Here is a 21,530-nt window from a genome sequence, read left to right as displayed (position 1 = left end):
TCGCGTCTCGTGTCGATATTTTCGAGACAGGGTTGAGCGCACAACCTTATGTTTTTTAGCCAGCGCTGTCCACGGGATCTTATTGCATGGTATCATAGAGTCTATCTCTTCAAAGGCAGATTTCATAGTCATTGTGGCGTTGAGTAATTGTACAGTGAAGTATGGGTACAAAAAGGTGGTTTGGCGCATTACGCGAATCCGCGCATTACGCGCACGGACACGGTAGCGTACTTGACCAAAATCTTACATCTGCAACTTGCAACTTGTAACTCATGTCACGACACAATAAGCAACTAACAAACTCACTCCTATGTGTTCCCGTATAGTCAGCATTTTGGCTTTCCAAGATGACATTCCTCGATGCTTGAGAGATGGAGTACCAACAATCGTCGTCATGGGGTTCAGCCGCTAAATTTCGACCGGTATCTCCGTGCCAAATGAACCGCGGCTCCCACAATGCGTCTCGTCCTCACCTCAGAGCAATTGACATCAAGATTCCAATTGAAAACGACTGAATCTTCTCAGCCTGATTTCTCGGACGATTTGCTGGCCTTGAAAAGTAGCACCAACGTCGGCGTTAAGCATTACGGAAAGCCTTGCGTCATCACTTCCCAGCGCACGCTATCAACCATCCATCTGTACTTTATCCTTGACGTCTCTAGAGCTACCCCCTTCAATTGGAACCCCCAAAGGCCATCGACCTCACCACCTGAACCCCACCTCTTCACTCCCACCACCCAACATGGGCAACCAAATTTCCCAAATATTCCCGCCAACTGCGGCCTTCACTGAATCCACCCTTCCCTCCGGCTCCCTGAAAGACAAAGTATACATCGTCACCGGCGCATCCGCCGGCGTCGGAAAGGAACTAGCACGCCTTCTTTTCTCCCTGCACGGCACCGTGTACCTCGCCGCGCGCTCAAAAGAACGTGCCACCACCGCCATCGACTGGATCAGAGAGAGCCACCCAGAGTCAAAGGGACGGCTGGAGTTTTTGTACCTCGAGCTCGCAGATCTGGAGAGTATCAAACCCGCTGCGGAAGCCTTCCTCGCAAGAGAGAAGAGGTTAGACGTCCTGTTCAACAACGCAGGCGTGATGGTCCCCCCCCAGGGCTCCAAGACAAAACAAGGCTACGAACTCCAAATCGGAACGAATTGTCTGGGGCATTATGCATTTACCAAGCTCTTGACTCCCTTGCTGGTCCAAACAGCGAAGACCAGTGAGGCGGGTAGTGTGCGCGTTGTCTGGGTGTCTTCCTCGGCCGTCATGGGAGCTCCGACGGGGGGCGTGGATCTCGACAATCTCGACTACAACAAGGATAAATTCGCGTTCCAGAAATACTCGGTTAGTAAAGCCGGAAACGTGCTGCATGCTCTACAATTCCGGAATTTGTACGAGAAGGATGGGGTTATCAGCGTGGTAAGTCACCAGCAAGGTTTGCGAGCGAGCTTGAATACAAAGCTGATACAAGCAGTCTCTCAACCCCGGGAACCTCAACTCAGAGCTCAACCGGCACACCGGCTGGCTCGGCGAGATCGTCGTCAGACTCTTCACGTATCCAGCTGTTAATGGCGCGTACACCGAGTTCTTCGCTGGACTGTCGCCGGAGGTCAAGGCGTTGAAGCAGAATGAATGGGGCAAGTTACTACTCGCGTCATTTCGAGCTCGGTCGCATGCTAACAAACGTACAGTGATTCCGTTCGGTCGGATATCGCCCTTGAGAACGGACGTGGCCGAAGCGGGTCTTGAAGGCGGCAAAGCAGGGAAGTTCTGGGAGTGGAGCGATTCGCAGGCCTCACGGTACTTGTGAGAACCTCACTCAGCCGTCGCCCATGTGTCACAGCCGGTACATATATACCAATGCTACCCTGGCGCGAAGCAGGTCGTGCCGGATTCCATACTCGGTCGCGTGCCATCTGTCGATATCCGTACCCTCATTCCGCACCCGAAAAAGGTCTCAACAGGTACACTTCTCCATCTAGGTTCCTCACTCTGTCAGCCAGGTCCGCATCGCGACCACGGTGTAGTCGAACAACAATGACTCCGTCTCGTATTCCAGCCACGTGTCAGCATCCAACACCTCAATCATGGCCGTAAGGTCGATGTAGACGATGTGTTATCCCACGATACAGATGCAAACCAAGCAGACCACACGAGTCACACTTTGAAGTCCATGAAGAAGCTTCGTAACTGCTGTCAGAGTAAACACGACTTCTCAACACCGGACTGAACGCGGTGGGAGTTCTGAAGGGCTCTGTGTGATGTCTGAAGTGTGTGGGTTGTCAGAAGACCGAAGTGTGTGGGTTGTCAGAAGACTGAAGTGTGTTGATAGGGTCTGTGCTAATCGAGCACACAGGTCGCGCGGAAGTTGCTCGCATGCCTTCGACCTGATCGAGACGGGTGCTGGTGACATGCTTTGTGACGAGTGGATAGGAAGACGGGGTGTTTGTGTGTTGTAGACACAATCAATCTGGGCTACGTTCCATCTGCGCATGACGGCCCTATCATCAAATGCTTTGACCAACAACCACCAAAGAATCGTACATGGTGTGTACAACGCTCAACCCTCATTCCTGACCACGCCCGAATTCGTCCTGACATCAAACTCCACCCATCTACTCCTCCCCTCTCTCCCCTTGGTCCCTCTGCTAACGTCAACAGGACCGGGATTCATGACCGTACATCCGCAGTACTTGACCACAAACGCCGGGGCCTCGGCATCTGCCAGCACGAGACTGGTCGGCAGCGGATACAAGCCCAAACTATGCGCCAGGTCCCAGTGCAGCGGCCTCGCTGACAGTGGGAAGGGACTCAGATGGCTCTGTGAGAGGATAGTCCGTGTAAGCGCCCTCGCAGTCTGCGTGTCCGTATCTACAGGCGGTTCAGGATGGGGCTGCACGGCCTGAGGCGGCGGGAGGTCGATGTCCATAGCCTCGTTCACGTCGTGTATCGGAGCAAAGGGCATCTCGTCGTCGTCCTCTCCAGGTTGCGGTTTCGGGAAGCGAATCGAAGTCCGATGTAAACGGCCAGCCAGGTCGTCGCGCAGAATCGCCATCTCGCCCTTCACCCCAAACCAGCTCAACCGGCTGGGGTTGGAGGTCCAAACCACCTCCCCCTCCTTCCCCCTCGCCCTCCCGCTGCCCCAAACCTCCCGATTCGCCTCGGCGACCACGCGGCGAATCCTGTTCGTGAACAGACTCGGCACCGGTTTGCGCGGTAACGGTGCCGCGGCGCCCGCAGAGAACGCACTGGGCCAGGCGTCGTTGTCGCCCGGCACGAAGACGAGGCTCGTGTGCGCGATCAAGGGCTGGAACTCGGACAACACGGAGGCGAGGGCGTCGAAGTGCTCTTTGTATTCTATACTCCCCGCGCCCGGGACGCCGGCGAGTGTGGCTTTGGAGGAGAAGTTGCCCATAAGGATTATGGCGAGGGGGTAGACGGGGTTGGGGGTTGCAGCGGACGGGGAGTATGTGCGGAGGAGAGTGCGGAGCGCGGTGAGCGTGGATGGCGTGTCGAGGTGCAGGTCTGACGCGATGACGATGTTGTGTGGCGCGGTGGAGGTGAGGAGGTTGGCTGCTATGCGGGCCATACGCGAGCCTGTTGCACGTTGGGAGCCGACGCCGAGGAAGTCTGTCCAGCCGAATGCTGGGCCTTGGAGGCTGCTTTTGTCGAGGTCGCCGGTGCCGCCGAGGGTTGCTGTTCGTCGCTCGCACGGGGGGTGGCCGATGGAGAAGGCGAGGAATCTGCCCCCGATTGTGCCGCCTATGCCTCCTGTGCCTCCGAGGTTGGATGAGCTGGCGCCGTGGTCGTCTTCGTAGCTTCCGTCGACGAGAACGATCATGCCGGGCGCGAAGTATGCGCCGTTTTCTGGTATGGGTCGTGCATGTTGCATGTCCAGTGCTATTGTTCCCGTGAGATCTGAGAGTGACAGTGCGCCTGTTGGCGCGACTACGAGCATGCCTAGGAGCAGATGCGTGCTCCCCGTCCGGCCTAGCAGATTGGCGATGGGTGTTATGGCGTTTGTCTGTGAGGTAGCGATGGAGCCGGTCCTGTCCCGTGTCGCGGATCGAGCGGTGCTGAAGGTGGGTGTTTGGAAGGTCTCGTTGCGTAGAATCCGCTGGTGTACGATGTGATAGCGTTGTCGGAAGAGCTCAGTCTTGTGCGAGGGACTGGGAAACAGGGATGGCTTGGAAGCAGATCTGGACATGTTAGCAGCATACCCATCTCGGTTACACGGCAGCCCACTTCTCAAAGTGTCTTTGCGACACATTGTATATCTGCTTCGGCTGCTCGAACGCTCCAATGACCCTGATCCACTCCCGGGGGTCCTTGAGCAGCCCCTCCTCGTCGTCCTGGTCCTTGTCTTGCACCTCCAGACTTGACGCGCCAAAACCCGAGGCGGCGTCCAGCGCCGGTCGAGTTGGCAGCGCATTCTGCTCCGGGCCAGCGCTGAAGCTGCTCTGTTTGCCCAGACTAGAGCCTTGGCTGACTCTGCCCCCCTCCATAGCTCCTTCCAATGCACGCAGTATGCCCTTGAAAACATCCCTGTCGCCCTCAACAATGACCTGGCCGCCGCATTTCTTCCAGCTCTTTGCGACTTCCTCGAGCACTTTCTCGGCGAGACCCTCTTCGCGCCATCCGGAGCCGCAGTGCTTCCCAATGAAGGTCGCCAGTGCCTGGAGAGCCGCGGACGTGAGGGTGAGGTTGTGCTTCTTGGTGAAGGTGCGAAAGGCGAGCGGCCGCAGTGTTGCGGGGGGCAGCAGTATGGGCAGCACGGTGGACTTGGACTTTGGGGCAAGTGCAGGCGGGGCGCGTATGGGCGCTGTTCTGCGCGGATGAATGGGGTGGACGGGTGTGCCGAATGCTGGCGATGAAGAGGGAATCGGGTTCGCTGGTACCGCCGAGGGCTTCTCTGGTCGTCGTGCCGTCGCCATCCTGTGCTGTGGTATGTGTGGACCGGCTCTGTCGAGTGCCCAGTTGGAGGCTTAATTGAAGTTGGCGACGCGCCCACGCGACGCGTCTCGCGCGACGCTACCGCTAGTACTTTCCGCCAAAGAGCTTTCCCGCCCTCGTACTCTGCATAGCATCAACACCAACGTCACTTGACTGATTGCCCCTAGGCGTGCCGAATCGCGGTCGCACAAGCCCCCGAAAGCACACTGCCACCTTTCAAACTGCACAGCATGGCCGAGCCTGCCAACGGGCCGCTCGCGACCGTCGCCGAGACCGGGGAGCTGCCCAAGACGCAGGAGAAGCTCGACGAGCTCACACAAGCCGCCGCGCTGCAGTACTCGCTCAAGAACTTCTCCGCCGCCGCCGACCACTATGCCGACGCCGTCGAGATCCAAGCCGAGCTCAACGGCGAGATGGCCCCCGAGAACGCCGAGCTGCTCTTCTACTACGGCCGCGCGCTGTACAAAGTCGCTGTCGCAAAGAGCGACGTGTTGGGCACCAAGGGCGCGCAGGAAGACCAGAAGAAGAAGAAGAAGGCGAAGGCGAAGAAAGAAGCAAAGGCAGACGCAAAGGCGGAAGCATCGACCTCAGCCACCAACGGCGCAAAGACAGAGCCCAAGAAAGAGACAACTGCGCCGAAGCCTGCTTCCACATACTTCCAACTCACCGGCGACGAGAACTGGGACGACTCGGACGATGACGAAGAGGTCGACGACGAGGCCGGGCAAGAAGAAGAGGAGGAGGAAGACGACTTTGGCAACGCGTACGAGACGTTCGAACTCGCCCGCGTCCTCTACCAGAAGCAACTAGACGCCCAGTCCTCCCCTACAACAGAAGACAAGGGCAAGGGCCGCGCAACGCTCTCGCCCGCCGAGCGCGCCATCAAGGAGAAGATCGCAGACTGCCACGGCTTCCTCGTCGACATCTCGCTAGAAAACGAGCGCTTCCACGACGCCGTCGCCGACGCGCGCTCCTCGCTCGCCCTGCAGGAAGAGCTGAACCCGTTCGAGCACGAAAATGTCACCGAGTCGCATTATTCGCTCTCTCTGGCGCTGGAATTCGCGTCCGTGAGCAAGCTGCGCGAAGACCAGATCGATGCCGAGCGCCAACAAGACGCCACCTCGACGCCGAACCCACAGGCCGAGGACGATAAAGACGGCGTGAATTGGGAACTGAGGAACGAGGCGGCGAAACACACCGAGCTTGCGATCCAGAGTCTGCAGGCGAGGCTGAAGAAGGAAGAAGCTGTTCTGACGGGTGATGCGCTGACGGAAGGTCAGAAGAAGGAGAAGAGGACTGTGATTGAGGATAAGAAGGCTATGCTGGAGGAGCTGCAAGGCCGGCTGAAGGACCTGAGCCTCGATCCTACGAAGCAGGAGTACGATACTATTGATCCGTCGGTTGTGCAGGGGCTTTTTGGTAGTTTGCTGGGTGTGGATGCTGCGACACAGAAGGCGAAGCTCGCGGAGGCGACGGAGAAAGCGAACGATGTGAGCCAGGTGGTCAGGAAGAAAGCTAAGCCTGCCCCAAAGCCGGTCGCTGTGGCGAGTGCAGAGGGCAAGGGGAAGGGGAAGGGGAAGGGGAAGAGGACACTGGAAGTTGAAGAGGATGCAGCAAAAGGGAAGAGGTCAAAGACCGAAGAGCCGGCGTAAGCGCATGCGAGCATCGTTTTGGCACGCTTGACGGTTTTATCTTGCTTTAGTTGGTTGTGTTGCTTAGTTGGTTGTGTTGCGCGGATACCTCTCCAATGCATCAGCATTCTAGTCTCCAAATGAACAGGTCACGAGAAACTCCTGCTGTCGGCCCCGCTGATTGCCTGCTACTGTAAATCTGCTGTGCGCATACCTTTATATTCCTCATGTCACGTAGTCCATGGTCTGAGTGGAGAGGTCAAAACACCGCTTCAATGGTCTTTCCCTAATCACTACAAACTCCACAACGCCATATCGACAGCTTTCCGTTTCATGTAGCTTCATTCCTACATGATGCGTTAGTACGACGAAGATTGAAAAGGTGTCACGCTACTGCCTTTTTTTGGCGACGGAGTGAATTGACTATGCGCCTGCTGTGTGCATAGTGAAATGGATGTTAGTATGCTTGAGCTTTCTGATTGTCTGGAAAGGGGAATACTCAAGCGAACTACTGGACAGCCGTGGCACACATGATGCTAGAATAATGCCAGCTTCACTGTTTGCAAGGAAGGGCTGACGGCGGAAGACACTGAATGGTGTCTTCGTGTGCCAGCCGGTCGAGCCCGTTCTGCCGCACTGTCACCACGCCATCCGTGCCATGTCTCATCAGAACAAATCAGCCTACCATTGGCAACCACGACAAGTGTCCGATGTGTTGCACGTTCTTGTTCGATGATGCAGGATCTCAGGCCAGGCCATCACCTGGCGTCATAGGTGATATTCGAACGTGTAGGTATACATGGTCTTCGGGCTGAGTCATTTAGATTATTTTGATGGACGTGTCGACTCTCGAGATCCACCCAGAAAGGTTGGCAAGTGCAGCAGAGCGGGGGTTCAAATAATCGCATGATGGAACGGCTGTTGAAATTGAGTGTCCAGAACATACAAAGTGCCAGACTTTGTTGACAAAAAGATGGCACTGGGGAGAGTCGCGACGGAGATAGCGGTGTTTTGCGCTTAGGTCTTGGCGCGATTTTCGCGTTTTGGCGGGGTCGAACAGTGACTAAGAACCTTCCCCTCCAACTCCCGCCAATATTTCCACAGAGTCACACGATCACGGCCGCACGAAGACTCACTCGTACAATTTGGTTACGATATTGACTCACTGAGACTCAGCTGTATATATTCTTCCCAGAGACGCAATGGCAAATACTCACACACAGCAGCGCATCCTAGACGAGTCCTCACTATGGCGGACACAAACCCTCCCGCGCAGCCCGCTGCTGCTCCCGAGAGCGCAGAGAACCTACACACTGACCCGGTTACGGGTGAGCGCATAAGCAAGTCCGGTAAATTTGAATCAATTGGAGGTATTCTAAGACCTAGCTGATGGAGGACAGAGTTGAAGAGGCGCACCAAGCAGCGAGAGGTTTGTTTGGCTGTCTTATGAAAATGGTGACAATGAGCTAAGTGTATCAGGTGGAGAAGAAGAAGGCAGAGAAGGCCAAATCGTTGCCGATACAGCCCAAGAAGGAGGGCTCTGGCAAGAAGGAGGAGGTTGAACTTAATCCCAACGCCCGTCACCCCTACTCCGACTCAATTGACCTCAAGCTAACGTCCTTATAGCAATACTTCGAATTGAGCAAGTCCTCCTAACCTCCCGATTGCGCTCGTACCTAATACTCTTCCAGGATCCAACAAGATCAACGCTTTGAGGCAGACGAAGCAGCCCAACCCGTGGGTCAAAGTCCACGCTTCCGAGCAACACGAAGGCTGACCTCGACTCAGATACCCCCACAAGTTTCACGCGAACACCCGGTTGCCACACTTCCTTCTGGATAACAAGGATTTGAAGAGGGGCGAGGAGCTCAAGGATGTTGAGACAAGGATCGGCCTGCGGGTGATGTCGATCAGATCTTCGTCCAACGCGCTCCGTTTCTATGTCTGTAAGGCTGAAGGAAAGACTGTTCAGGTTATGTGCCAGCTCCAGAACGCGAAGGGCGATGTTCCTTTCGAGAAGCAGCACGAGAATATCCAGCGTGGAGGTATGCAACGCTTATGTCCTCAGTTCAATCGCACGCGCTGACTCTTTCGTTAGACATCATTGGTGTAATCGGTTGGCCAGGCGTCACGCAGCCCAAAAACAGACCTGGTGAGGAGCATTCTATTTGCATTTAGAACCTTCTCTGCATACTAACTCCAAATTCTTATCAGACGGCGGAGATCTCAGTATCTTCGCTCAGGAGGTCATCCTGCTCACACCCTGCTTGAGGATGCTGCCGACCGAGCACTTTGGATACAAGGACCAGGAACAGCGTCACCGCAACCGCTTCCTCGACCTCATCATGAACGACTCGACCCGCGAGACCTTCATCACACGCTCCAGGATCGTCAAGTACGTCCGCCAGTACCTCGACGAGCGCGATTTCCTCGAAGTCCAGACACCCATGATGAACAAGATTGCTGGCGGTGCTACTGCACGACCATTCAAGACACACCACAACGAGTTGGACATGGAGCTCTTCCTCCGTATCGCGCCTGAGCTCTACCTGAAGGAGCTTGTGGTTGGTGGACTCGACAGAGTCTACGAGATCGGTCGCCAGTTCCGTAACGAGGGTATCGATCTGACCCACAACCCCGAGTTCACCACCTGCGAGTTCTATATGGCCTACGCCGACTACGAGGACGTGCTGAACATGACCGAGGAGCTCGTCAGTGAGCTGGTCTTTAAGGTGAAAGGTTCTTACGAGACAGTTTACCACACACAGAGCGGAGAGGAGTACAAGGTCAACTGGGCCAGGCCATGGAGGAGAGTGAACATGATCCCTGCGCTTGAGGAGGCCACTGGCGAGAAGTTCCCTCCCGCGAACCAGCTGCACACCACCGAGACCAACGAGTTCCTCAAGAAGGTGCTCCAGAAGATGAACGTTCAGTGCTCAGAACCCCGTACCAACGCCAGGATGATCGACAAGCTCGTCGGCGAGTATATCGAAGAGACCGCCATCAACCCTACATTCATTGTTGGCCATCCTGAGGTACGTCAGACATCAGCAAGCTAGCAATGTGGCTGAAAGTTTCTTACGCCGCTTTCATCGCCTTTCTGGCACAGTGCCGCCTCTCTGCATCGAGTACTGACCGAACTCTTTCAGGTAATGAGCCCACTCGCCAAGTACCACCGCGACATCCCCGGTCTCTGCGAGCGTTTCGAGGCTTTTGTCTGCAAGAAGGAAATTTGCAACGCCTACACCGAGTTGAACGACCCCTTTGACCAGCGTCTGAGGTTTGAAGAGCAGGCGAATCAGAAGTCGCAGGGTGACGACGAGGCACAGCTCATCGACGAGACCTTCTGCCAGGCGCTTGAGTATGGACTGCCGCCTACGGGTGGTTGGGGCATGGGAATTGACCGACTGGTCATGTTCCTTACTGACGTAAGTTCTCTCTTCCTCGGACTTCTTGACTGCCTCCCGGGTCCGTTCTGGAAAACCCGACTTTGAGAGCTAAGACTGCCCATCCCTGATTTTTGTGTTCTGGTTTCAACCTGCGGATACCCCTAGGGTACCATTGAGGAATCCTTTTGCTAACTCTGGCTTACAGCACTACTCGATCAAGGAAGTCCTGACTTTCCCGTTCATGAAGGATGTTGAGGAGACCAAGAAGACTGCCGCTGAGGTTGTTGATGTCACGCCCAAGGCTGAGGAGGGCATCTGTAAGTCTACTCGAATACTATTGTCGATGAGAGCTGACAATTTGTAGTCCACAAGTAAGCGTATAAAGGCATTGCAGGTGCATAGAGAAAGATGGTACACCACATGAGCAACGCATCATGAGTCACGGAAAACGATTTGAGACAAAATAAAACACAATGTGAAACCTCATCATGTGCAATATGCTTTTTGCCGGTCTTCACTCGATTGGTTACTCAGCAAAGGTCAACACTGCAATGTTCATCTCGTATCCAACAGCCGCGCCAACTAACCCTAATGCTAAGGCCATCCCGGATTCGACAGCTCAGCAAACTTACCCGATGCAGCAACCATCTGCTCGATGACATCACACCCTTCGCCCACCAACATCCTCACGTCCGAGACCATCTCTGCACAGGCATATACACGCTACCCATCCCATATCTAAAATGACAGACTCAGAAGACCAACCCCAGCAACTTATCAACGGAGAATTGAAACCCCTATCCGGCATGGAGGCGACGAGTCAAATCCCAGTTCTCAAGAGTAAAGCGGAGTATTTGAAGGCTGTCATGTATGAAGGCGTACGTCCTCCATCAGTGTTGCATTGAAAAAAAAAACGGCTGTCTTTCACTTCCTTGCTCTCGATTCCTCCTTTGCACACGGCAAGGCTCCACTCGCGCAAAAGCAGCCCAGCTGACGCCCTCCCGTGCAGGTAACAATCCTCGAAGGCACAGCAACATGGTGTGCGCAGTGCAAAACCATGGCCCCAGAAGTCGCCAAGATGGTCACCGAGTACCCCAACGTCAGATTCTATCTCTACGACATCGAAGAGTGCGAGGATGTTGCGCAGGAGCTGGGCGTTAGGAGTATGCCGACGTTCAGTATCTTCAAGGATGGCGATATCCAGCATGGTGTTACCGGCGCGAGACCGAAGGAGATTCGGAAGGCTATTGAGGCGTGTTTGTAGGAAAGTAGGGCCGGTTGTGAGAGGATGGGAGGGAGAGGACGTTGACGTTGACGTTGATGTTGACGTTGGAGACAATTATAGGTGCTCTAAGTGGTTCTGGTTGGTGCCAGGGTGTGCTGAACGCCCCCAGGCTTGTGTAGTGTATCACAGACTTATTGGAGATCCATGTTGTCTCCTTCCATGGCGGGTTTGTGGTTGCAAAAGATCAGCCATTCTATTGCTGCCGGCTTCACGTGGGTGTGAGTGCGTGGTGTGGGTACGGCATTGTGGGGAATCAGTATGGTGAGAAGGAGTAAAGTCCAAGTGGCCCATGAGTGATGAATGATGATACAAAGATTATGTGTTACGCATTATACTACTTTGAATCAGTATGCTGTGGAAGATGTGTACTCGAAGAAGAATATTCCCATATGTCCCTCCTTTGATTCTCGGCGTCTGTTCCATCATCAGCTCCGCCACACCCAAGCACCAAAACCCAGCAATTCGAGGAGCAGAACGAGTACGCCAACTGCCATCCCGCTGCCCACTCTGTCCGCTTTCTGCATCCCAAAGTCACCCATCCACCCACTACCCACGCCCAGGAAGATCCACAGTAGAGCTGCCAGTGCACTGGTCGCCAATATCAGCGCAAAGACCGACCAGGGCCCAAAGCGTCGAGAGCGTGTGCACAAATTGCACTGTAGTGATATTTTCTAGCGGAGAGGTGATGTGATGGTGTATAGCGTTCCCCTCCTTCCCCTCCATGCTGTCCTGACAGCTCGTCTGATGACTCAAACTCGATGTCTGCGGTCTCGATTGAGATGAGGTATGGGACATAGCAACTCGTCGTGCCCAGTGCACCCGTGTATAACTCACTTTCCCTGTCTTCGGGTGTTTGTAGAGCTGTAGAAGCCTCTCCTCTATGAACGTTGCTTCTTCCGTATCGGTCCCAGCTCCTGAAGCTAAGAGTCTGCTTGCACCACCGTCATGTAGGGATGACGTCGAGTGGGAGTCGCTCTAGGCGCTGCTTTGGGAGAGGCGAATGTACTGTAATTTCCTCGCGCTGAATTACCTTTTCGCCCACGAGCCGGCAAGTTCGTGGTGTGCTCAGCATAGGCATTCGGCGAGGTACTTTTCGTCGAAGTCGATGTTTGACGGTCAGAGCTGTTCGTCGAAAAGTCACTCAGTATGAGGATCCTCGCTCTTTGTCTATTCGCAATCTGTTGATGTTTCTGCAAGCTCAGGTGTAGTACGCCTCCGCGGTAATACATATCGACATACTCGTTTTGCGTCCGAAACCCCCCTCCCCCTGTGCTTCAGCATTGTTATTCAAGCGGCGGCAAGTCATGCTGGCCGCCGCTAGGCATGAGGCCAAGGACAGATTTGCCTTTGAGATCGGAGTACTCGTTCATCGAGCCTTCGCCGCCGCAGCCGCTGTGTCCACTATAACCACTGTCTAGTCGACCGTCTGGAATGTGATGTCGTAGTCTTGTTGCAGGTTTCGGGAACTCTTTCTTGGCAGTGAAGGGGTATGGAGTCTTGACGAAGTGACTAGGTAGATTGTTGCGGTCCTTGACTGAGATCGGTGAGGGTTTGATGTGTCGTGCGTCGCTGAAGGATCTTGTTTTGGGTAGCTCAGTGCTGGTCACTGAGTAGAATGAGTGGCCAGAAACTTCCGGGATTGAACCGGATGGTGACAGAGCTTTCAAGGAGCGCATTGCTGTGAGATGGGCGTTAATGATAGAGTCGGCAATAACGCTGTCTGACGTGTTGCGGCGATGACGGCCTTGGACATGTTCTTGTGAGCAAGCTGCTCCACTCCGCGCATCGACAGGATATGGCTTTGCCACTTCCGGAAACTGTTTTGCAGTGTCATCAGATGTGTTGCTCATGACCAGATCTCTTAGTGTACTGGCATTCGAACCATGGTTGTGGACGACCTTTACGTTGGCCTTCTCCATCCAGGTGAAAGACACTTGCCTTGCCTTCTTTGGTCCCTCATTGCCAGGTGCACTGCCAAAGTCGTCTAACGAGATGTGCTAAGGCTCTCGATCGAACGGCGGCAGCGCCGTTAAGTCGCTTCTCTCCCGACTCCTCCCCCTAGACTCACGATTTTGTCTGACTGGCGAGTTTACTAAGCTGCCCAGGCCCATTCCAACACCTCCGTCTTCTGAAAAGGTCTGTGTCCTATCTTCATCGTCTGCATCCTCCCACTCGGATCCAGAGGATTGATCGTCGAAGAAGTCGGTCCCAGGAGATACACCGCACTCCATCGAGTTTCCCAAAGTGGGATGAACTGACCCCTTTCGTTCGATCGATGGCTCAACGATGTTCGGCGAAGATGCAGGGCTCGGCGCTAGTTTTGCAGCTGGGTAGTTGACAATCAATGTCTGCGTTGCATTTGGTGGCCCGGAGGACAATAGTAGGAGCGGCAATACTGGATGCTGCAATACTGGATGCTGCTTGAGCGGAGAAACCTTTTGCTTCGTATCATCCATTTCGAATGCATCCAAAGGCCGTATGGAATCCATCGTCGGTACGTTCGTACGGTCTTCTTTTGGGTCGGGGTATGGCGCACAAGTCGAATTTACAATAGGATCCGCCGCTTGGCTATGTCGCTTCCTGAAACAGGTTCACAGAAGAACAGTTGCGGGACAAAGAATAGAACGTGATAGCTCACAGGGGTACTACGAGCATGATGAGGGTTGTCAACGGGAGATCAACCACAACAAAGAAGGAACGTACATAAGATTGCAAATCCGTTTTCAGAGATTCTGGACCAGGATACTGGTAGAGTTGGATTGGGGTTGCTGGCGTGGAATGCGCGTCCGAATGTGGTATTGGAGTTGCCGCATTCCGTAATCCTCCCTTGGAGTGGTGGTTCGTCTGTGACGTCAGCAGGTAAATTAGTGGCTGAACTGGAGGTTATTTGCAACTTGGGAAGTCGTCTGCCGATGGAAATCGTCGAATTATGACCAATGGTATATCCTGATCTAGAAAAAGTCCTCTATACAGCGCTGGGGCAACAAAGAATCGAACGCCAAGTGCGATGCCACCAGGTATACTGAAGTTCGAACGTGACGAACGAAATACGTATCGCGGATGCCAGTATCGATTCCTCTCACTCGTCGTCCTTGTCAAACATCTTCCTCATTGCTTTCTGTGCAAGCTCGACGCCAGCGAACGTTGCCGCGTTGGCTGGGACAGCTCGGGCCATCGCGGGCCCAATACCAGGGAAGAAAGCCTTGTAGCCACCGTTCGCGTAGATACCCTTTATCGTACCACTGATGGTTGGTCGGCCCTCGGCACTCTGCAAGCGGGACTTAATGGTGTCAATAGGGAAGACAGGGATCCACATGGCAATACCCGCAGCACCACCAGCAGCCATAACGGCAGGCATGCTCAGTTGCCCTGGCAGACCGGTAACTGGGTCCTTGGGAGTGAGGTTCCTCTTGACGGTTTCGTATGTTGCAAAATAGAATGCCGAGCCTGGGCCGTCTCGTGCGAGCGTCATCGCGGAGCCACGGTATACGGAGCGGATTCCGCCCTCCTTGTATAACTGCCTGACAACATCGACACCGCCGTTGTACTTGGGCTTCTCTCCCGGTGCCAAATTCTTCTGGCCTTGAATCTGCAGAAGCACCTTTACGCGCTCGAAGGGTGCGGTGATGAGCGTCTGGGGAATAGCACTGAAGAAACCGGCAGCCGAAACCTGAGCGACGCTGAACTGACTGTTCTCAACTGTCGAAAGAGAGGTCACGAGCTGTTTGCCGAGGTCGTAGCCCCAGAAGGAGACAGCAACTGTGCGCAGTCAGCAAGTGCACTGGGACTAGAAGGCAGGCGCTGTGAGGTACTCACACATAGGTGTTACTCCTACAAGAGGCGCAGATACGCCTGCGTACAATCCTCTTACCAAGCCTTCCTTTGCAATGCCTCTCCTTAAAACGTCCATGGCACCGGTGTAGACGCCCTTCTCAGCAGTTTGCATTCGCACCTTGACCAGGTCGAATGGGTGTCCCACAACAACAGCGAACACACCTCCCACACCTCCAGCAACGAGCGCACGAAGCGACTGTACTGAAGACTTAGTCGCCTTCTTCACATCTTCCTTGAGCTCTTCCTTGGAAGGCAGCTTGTCAGCTACCTTTTCTGTGGTGGTGGACATCGTGCTGGTGTGGGTCTGCCTGTCTCTCGAAGAGGGATTGCACGCCAACAATACGCGTTGGAGCTCAGAGAAGCTAGAATGTGGAAAGACAGACGTTTAGCAGGGTTTCTGCAGAGAGGATGGTGTCAAAAATATTGTGTAGATTGGAAGAAAGCGACGGGTGTTTAGGCATGTGAGCTCCAGGTCTCCGGAGCTTGGCCCACGTCGACGAGCCGAGCGAGGCCCGGCGTGCGTGTGCCGAGGCAAAACACCCCTCCTCAGTGCTCGAGACCCATCGACATGCTCACCTGCTCTGCAGAATCATCGTCCAGAAGATCGAAGTGGATCAAGCGTAATTTGTTCGATCCTTTGAGTAGCAATCGCTCCGCTGTGACAAAAAGCTGAAGAAGTCCGGATGATCGCCGCCTAGCCCTGGACGTGGGGCTACGTGCACCGCGTCTGTCGGCGTACCACTGGACTCAACGGCTGACAAACATGCAGCAGATGCCGGACGGGTACCTGTAAAGCCTTTAGCTGCACTCGGTTGATGCGCATGCTGGGTTTGTGGTGGCTGCTGTTAGTCATCGCAGCTCTGAAGCTCAAGGGGCCGTGAAACATGCAGCATGTGATAATCTGGGGCTCCATATCTACCCCAGAAATCATGGTCACCGACACCAAGTCCCCGACCTTTCACACTTTCCGTTTCCACAACTGGTCATGCTTCTGTACTCTTATTTCCACGTATAATCATTCATTTCTAAATAGCATCTTGCCGTCCAGGATATGTCGTATGAAGACCGCATTCATTCGCATTGTGCGTCTTCAAGTTCCACAAAAGCCTCCAGCTTCGCTGCAACTGCCCCTAGGCGCTCACTAAGGCTGAGGGGTCCAAAACACACTCATGACCAATAGCAGACCGTCCCCATGGTACACAGTTCTAGGCCCAGATTATAAAAGGAAATATACGCACATGAACGTCGGAAGCAATCTACGAGTATCGAATCACGATGGGTAAGGCTTTGCACAGCAGACATAACGGCGAACAGAAGCATCAGTTTCTCAAGGCAAAGCACGTTCAATCTGTCGTACTTCGCATTCAGAGATCTATTTGGCATATTCGGTCACGAAGACAATGAGCAGATGTCGACTCTGAGGAGTGGACAATCTCCAGGGTCTATTTTAATGATGAACGCCAAGGGCTATCGTCGACCTTCACAGCAGTATTTATATCAATGCCTTGAGTACGTTCAGTTCCTCATCCCATCGATATTCAGCAAACTTTTTGTGCTCTTCCACACTGTGTCCTTCACTCGTATACCTCCTCAAGATGCTCGTCCAAAAGATCCTTATCTTGGCTGCCGCAGCCACCCCCATGGCATCCGCTCTTCGCTCCAAGGGTAGTCGTACTGGCGTCTCTGGCTGGTGCGACTTCACCTGGGCTAATGCCAATAAGGTCCAGAACGTCCAGTGCGGAGCCAAGGACACTGCCAATGACGACCATCCTGTATACGCTTTTGTAAGTTCTGCTAGAGAACAAGTCTCCCATACTTGCATCAGGGTGGCCTGACTTTCGTACAGTTGGCACTATACTCAGACAACGGCAAGGAGAAGGAGATCGCTCGTTTTGATAACAAGGCCGGGTACAACACGGAGAGGTGGGACAACACCAAGCATAGCTGGAGCAACTTGCCGCGCAGCAATTTGTCGAAGGCGAGGGTGAGGGTTTGCGTGAATATTCAGCTTGGTGAAGACAAGTGTGAGTGGGGTAACTTCGTCGATAATCCGTACGAGTCGGGCACTTCTTGAGTACGGAGATGTACCATGTATAAGTGACGAAAATGGCCACGTAGCAGACTCGCTTAGCTCCACATCGAAAACAGTATTTCCCCATTGCCAGTGTCGGAAAAATTTCACTATGCGAAAACTCATTTCAAGAAGATCAAGAATTATGCCCGGAACAAAGTGTTGCAAGTATAAATATTATTTTTTGCAAAACTTTCACAAGTCAATCCAACATAGTTGGGATCTCTTGGCCCAGCAATGGGCCCTCTTGGCTTAGTGGTAAAGCGTATCACTAGTATTACCTCGGTATGCAATGATAAGATCGCTAGTTCGATTCTGGCAGAGGGCATCTTTTTTGCAAACTTTGTCGATAGGTCACTCCTTCCTGATGTTTTTGGCTCCTGCCGTGCATGTTTCACATTGGTTGTGGGGAAGGGTCTGTCTGCTTGCGAGCTTAAGCGGCTGAGCAGACCACGCGCTTTTGTCTCATCCCAACTTCAACACACGAGCGTCTGCAACAGTCGTCTCCAGGGTACCCTTTCATGTGTTGTGTTATAACAAACATGCAAACATCTTTTTGTTGAAACACGTCCTTGACCGTACGTCACTCGCGTTTGCACTGCCTAGATCTTTTCTTCCTGTTTGATGAACATTGGAGTCTGCCGAAATTGCGACTTGTCTACCCCCCAGCCTAATCTAGCAACTCAACCTAGAAAGCCGCACGCTTCCGAGGCAATGACAGTCATACCGGCTGACAGCTGCAAGCAATTCCTGGCCCCACAAGTCGTCGATCCATGTCATTCAATCTGACCATGGCCCGTGGCTGGTGTGATCGATCAGCAGCAAATGGAATGCGGCGATGGCTGAATCCTCACCGATCGCTCCCATCATGAATCTCTCGAAGAATGACCCACCCTTCCGTCTTTCCGAACCGTGAAAATCCTCCACGACGCCTTCGCAACCTCAAACACGCTGAGGACGTTCGCACAGGGGCTCCCGCACCGCCAGCTGCACCAAGAGGCTGAAAGTGAAAAATAGCTCGTGCTCATCAACATCCCAGGAAATTGCAAAACAAACAGCGAATCAAACGCAGAGGGTACCTGGCTCTAAGCCGCAGCTAGCTCCAATTGCGGAATGATGAACGATAGCACAGACCTTCGTGCGACGTGTTCTAAAGGCACGCGAACGTTTCGAAGGACGATTGGCTGCTCTGCCGTGTTTCCTTCGACCCTGCGCGCCTGCCCTGCCTCAGGCCGGGTCGCTCCTTCTCTCACCCACCGCCGTCCTTTCACCTTCACTGACCGACCTCTTTGCGGCCAGGCTGTTGTGCTTCTTTCAATAGTCGAGCGCGACTTCGGCACCACACTCCTTTACCAACAATTGTCACTCTTTATGTCTAGTACTTAGTATACGATTAACATCCCAACACGCCGACGCGCCGAGGCCAGAACTAACTGTACATTCCTTACTGCACAGTCTGACCTCCCTTGAGCCACAGCTGTAGTAAATATTTGACGATCCTTTGCGTTTGTACACACAACTACGTAATCGCAAAATCAAATTGAAAAGAGGAGGTGAATTGGACTCACTCGACAACCAAATACTACATCCGTAAACGAACGCGACCTGTAATTATACCACCACCATAATTTGGACCCAAATCCTGCGTGCCACCGAATTCAGCATGGCACACCAACATGGACACGCGCATCTTGTGCGCCGTCAACACGGCCGGCGAGAGGAGGACGACGACGCAGTCGCAACAGTCGTTCAGGTAGTCACTGGCAAAGTTGTATGGGTCACCCAGCAGGCCGACGCTCCCAAGACACTTGTTCCACCCGCCGTAGCAACAAGGCCTTCCTCAAGCGCCACGGAAGACGACGACGACGACGACGACAGGACCACATCTACCAAGCCCACGGCAACTGCTACATCGAGGAGGCCTGCTTCTACGACACATACTACTCAGTCCGAAGCTAAGGAGACATCAACAGCAAAGTCAACGAAGGATCAGTCCACTTTGGTGGTCGCAACTAAGTCCCCAACCGCGTCGAACTCGGCATCATTGGTCGGTGTTCTCGTGTCCGCCACAGCATCTGCTACTGCATCCATTTCCGCTACTCCCACATCTGACGCCTCGGCAAGTGAAGGCATGTCTGGCGGTGCTAAGGCTGGCCTTGCTCTTGGTATATTGGTCGGTGTCGCTGCTCTGCTTGCTGGAATCCTGTTCATCTACCGCCGCAAGAAGAACGCTATGGCAGGGGAGAAGGACAACGAGAAGATCGGTATGCATGATGCTCCTGCACCATTGCCTCCCCAGGTTCCAACTGGCGCCGCTCCCAGCGTTCGTACCAACCGCACCATGTCTACCGCGCCCCGTCTCAGTCTTCGACCAGTGACTCAGTTTGACCCCACCTTCAACGGGCAGCGCAAGAGTGAAGGAAACCTTCTCACTGTTGCTGCCGCTGCGGCTCCTGCTGCTGCCTCTCAAGATCGCGCTGCAATATCCGAGGAGCGTCCTGTTAATGCTTGGGAGCGCCGCGGAGCTGCCAACGCTGCTACTGATGCTGCCGCTGCTCCTGCTGTCAACCCGTTCAATGACCCTCAGACACCTGCCCAAAGCCAGCCTCCAGCAAACCCCTTCGTTAACAGCGCTTCACTCGACACCGTACATGCAGCTATTCCCGATTCGCCTCCTCAAGTATCCCCTATGCACCCGGCTGTCCCAAGTACTGGCCTTGCTGCTCGCGTTGCTCCCGCCCCAGCTCCCGCTGCCGCTCCCGAAGTTGATGCTGTTGCGGCAGCTACTGCCATGCCAAGTCTCCCTATGCCAGAGAACGAGTTTCCTATGCCCCCCAGTGTCAACACCAACGCTAATGGTGTCCCGGAAAGCCCAGCTTGGACAGAAGATGTTCCCTCGTCACCCGCTATGGGTACACCTGTGATTGCTGGCACTGCTGGTGCCGCTGGTGCTATGGCTGCTGGTTGTCCCAGCGGTGCTCCTGGTGGTCCTAACAACGTTCACCGTGTTCAGCTTGACTTCAAACCTTCAATGGGCGACGAACTCGAGCTCAAGGCTGGCACATTGGTCCGCATGCTTCACGAATATGATGACGGATGGGTAAGCTTGTTTCGGGTTCACTCTGTGACCCTCTCACTGACACAACGTAGGCTCTCTGTATCAGCATGGATCGCACACAACAGGGTGTTGTGCCCCGTACTTGCCTGTCTAAGCACCCTGTCAAGCCTCGTACTGGACCACCTCGCCAGGGTCCTCCTCCACCACACATGCGCGGACCTCCTATTCGTTCGCCAATGGGTCCTGGAGGCATTCCTCAACCTCGCCCAATGTCCCCCGCGGATGGTCGCAGCTCGCCTCACCCATCTGCTCTCTCACCTGCCAGCGGCCGCATGTCCCCTGGTCCTCGCGCTATGAGCCCCGGTCCCCGCCAGATGCCTCCTCCTCACATGCAAGGCCCTCCTCGCAACCGCGCGCACAGCAACGCTCCTTACCCTGCATCACTACAAGGACGTGGTCGCGCGAACAGCAACGCACCGTACGCCGGCCCTCCTCGCTCAATGTCTCCCGGCCCCTACGGCGGTGGCCCCATGGCTCCTCCTCCCCAGATGGGCCGCCCGAGGTCGAATTCCGCCGGCCAGGTCAACGGTGCCCGTCGCGGACCCGCTCCTGGACCCAGCCCGATGAACCCCAATGCTGGCCCTGCACCAGCACCACTGACCAGTGCTGTCCCTAGCAGGAAGCCGATTCCCGGTATGGCGCTCTAAATTTTGCGTTAGCGATATATTATGAGGACATGTGGAGCATTTTCGCAATTTCCTTTTGTAGTCGAGTCACTCGCTTTCCTTTCGATACCTACCTTTTTTGTTTACGTTCTACTCTCCGCTACTGCGCCTGGCAAGCCTTCCGTTCCGTCTCTATACACAAGAGCGCAGTGCGGACCTTTCCTACTTACTTTCAGTGTTTATACCCAAGGCCTGTGTCTGCTTCCATGTCACTTTGTGGCACGGAGGTTGACCAGGTCTTTTTACCGGTCGATAATGTCTTGAAGATATTGGGAGGTTTGCTTATTGTTACCTGTCCGCTGGGAAGGTCGGATGGGCTGGAGATATTGTGCATGACTCGTTGCTGCCCCGTTTGGTGGGCTTCTTTGGAGATACGCTGGACTCTTGGGGCGGCTTTGGGATGGAATGTTGGATTGCATAGGGGATTAAGTAGAAATGTACAAGTTACTACGAGCCGGCGTGCCTATCTTGTTCTTCGTCACTACAACAGGAGCGTTGTTTAGTTGTAGCTGCACAGTGATGTCAGCACATGCACTGAGCCAGATATACTCCGGGGAAAGGGCACAGCCTCGTGAGTTCGGCA

General features: G+C 54.2%; 9 protein-coding genes and 1 non-coding gene across 10 annotated transcripts; 7 read left to right on the top strand and 3 right to left on the bottom strand.

The window, feature by feature from the left end:
* Positions 1–569: 569 nt before the first annotated feature.
* BU25DRAFT_123393 (NAD(P)-binding protein) lies at positions 570–2,014 on the top strand. The gene is made up of 3 exons (XM_033700453.1): positions 570–1,420; positions 1,476–1,638; positions 1,693–2,014. Exons 1-3 carry the CDS (start codon positions 743–745, stop codon positions 1,809–1,811), a joined length of 960 nt encoding a protein of 319 aa, XP_033559332.1. The 5' UTR covers positions 570–742; the 3' UTR covers positions 1,812–2,014.
* A 428-nt stretch (positions 2,015–2,442) lies between these two features.
* BU25DRAFT_372799 (DNA polymeras-like protein epsilon subunit B) lies at positions 2,443–4,971 on the bottom strand. The gene is made up of 2 exons (XM_033704022.1): positions 4,247–4,971; positions 2,443–4,200 (listed from the first exon to the last, which is right to left on the bottom strand). Exons 1-2 carry the CDS (start codon positions 4,933–4,935, stop codon positions 2,562–2,564), a joined length of 2,328 nt encoding a protein of 775 aa, XP_033559331.1. The 5' UTR covers positions 4,936–4,971; the 3' UTR covers positions 2,443–2,561.
* Positions 4,972–5,105: 134 nt separating this feature from the next.
* BU25DRAFT_441587 (uncharacterized protein) lies at positions 5,106–6,606 on the top strand (the record flags this gene model as incomplete). Its single annotated transcript, XM_033709240.1, has 1 exon — positions 5,106–6,606. Exon 1 carries the CDS (start codon positions 5,185–5,187, stop codon positions 6,604–6,606), a length of 1,422 nt encoding a protein of 473 aa, XP_033559330.1. The 5' UTR covers positions 5,106–5,184.
* A 1,073-nt stretch (positions 6,607–7,679) lies between these two features.
* Positions 7,680–10,444, top strand: BU25DRAFT_412936 (lysyl-tRNA synthetase). Its single transcript, XM_033706914.1, has 12 exons — positions 7,680–7,763; positions 7,812–7,934; positions 7,986–8,014; positions 8,065–8,160; positions 8,212–8,227; positions 8,277–8,322; positions 8,374–8,630; positions 8,684–8,737; positions 8,800–9,620; positions 9,735–10,013; positions 10,180–10,291; positions 10,339–10,444. The coding sequence occupies exons 2-12, from the start codon at positions 7,835–7,837 to the stop codon at positions 10,347–10,349; spliced, it is 1,821 nt and encodes a 606-aa protein (XP_033559329.1). The 5' UTR covers positions 7,680–7,763; positions 7,812–7,834; the 3' UTR covers positions 10,350–10,444.
* Positions 10,445–10,673: 229 nt separating this feature from the next.
* On the top strand, positions 10,674–11,531 carry BU25DRAFT_412935 (thioredoxin-like protein). Its single transcript, XM_033706913.1, has 2 exons — positions 10,674–10,852; positions 10,984–11,531. Exons 1-2 carry the CDS (start codon positions 10,718–10,720, stop codon positions 11,236–11,238), a joined length of 390 nt encoding a protein of 129 aa, XP_033559328.1. The 5' UTR covers positions 10,674–10,717; the 3' UTR covers positions 11,239–11,531.
* Positions 11,532–12,542: 1,011 nt separating this feature from the next.
* BU25DRAFT_460608 (uncharacterized protein) lies at positions 12,543–13,715 on the bottom strand (the record flags this gene model as incomplete). The annotated part of the gene is made up of 2 exons (XM_033710370.1): positions 12,543–13,243; positions 13,328–13,715. The coding sequence occupies 2 exons, from the start codon at positions 13,713–13,715 to the stop codon at positions 12,543–12,545; spliced, it is 1,089 nt and encodes a 362-aa protein (XP_033559327.1).
* Positions 13,716–14,141: 426 nt separating this feature from the next.
* BU25DRAFT_397692 (mitochondrial carrier) lies at positions 14,142–15,737 on the bottom strand. The gene is made up of 2 exons (XM_033704885.1): positions 15,076–15,737; positions 14,142–15,018 (listed from the first exon to the last, which is right to left on the bottom strand). Exons 1-2 carry the CDS (start codon positions 15,380–15,382, stop codon positions 14,339–14,341), a joined length of 987 nt encoding a protein of 328 aa, XP_033559326.1. The 5' UTR covers positions 15,383–15,737; the 3' UTR covers positions 14,142–14,338.
* A 951-nt stretch (positions 15,738–16,688) lies between these two features.
* On the top strand, positions 16,689–17,167 carry BU25DRAFT_460606 (uncharacterized protein; the record flags this gene model as incomplete). The annotated part of the gene is made up of 2 exons (XM_033710369.1): positions 16,689–16,877; positions 16,940–17,167. The coding sequence occupies 2 exons, from the start codon at positions 16,689–16,691 to the stop codon at positions 17,165–17,167; spliced, it is 417 nt and encodes a 138-aa protein (XP_033559325.1).
* Positions 17,168–17,405: 238 nt separating this feature from the next.
* On the top strand, positions 17,406–17,492 carry BU25DRAFT_t108. The gene has a single exon. It is a non-coding gene; the product is annotated as a tRNA-Thr (tRNA).
* A 936-nt stretch (positions 17,493–18,428) lies between these two features.
* On the top strand, positions 18,429–21,371 carry BU25DRAFT_441583 (uncharacterized protein). The gene is made up of 2 exons (XM_033709239.1): positions 18,429–20,264; positions 20,315–21,371. Exons 1-2 carry the CDS (start codon positions 18,828–18,830, stop codon positions 20,927–20,929), a joined length of 2,052 nt encoding a protein of 683 aa, XP_033559324.1. The 5' UTR covers positions 18,429–18,827; the 3' UTR covers positions 20,930–21,371.
* The last annotated feature ends 159 nt before the right edge of the window (positions 21,372–21,530 follow it).

Source organism: Macroventuria anomochaeta, assembly GCF_010093625.1.
Source record: "Macroventuria anomochaeta strain CBS 525.71 unplaced genomic scaffold BU25scaffold_27, whole genome shotgun sequence".
Lineage (NCBI taxonomy): Eukaryota > Fungi > Ascomycota > Dothideomycetes > Pleosporales > Didymellaceae > Macroventuria > Macroventuria anomochaeta.
The sequence above is the reverse complement of the archived record's forward strand: the minus strand, read 5'-3'. Positions and strand labels throughout refer to the sequence as shown.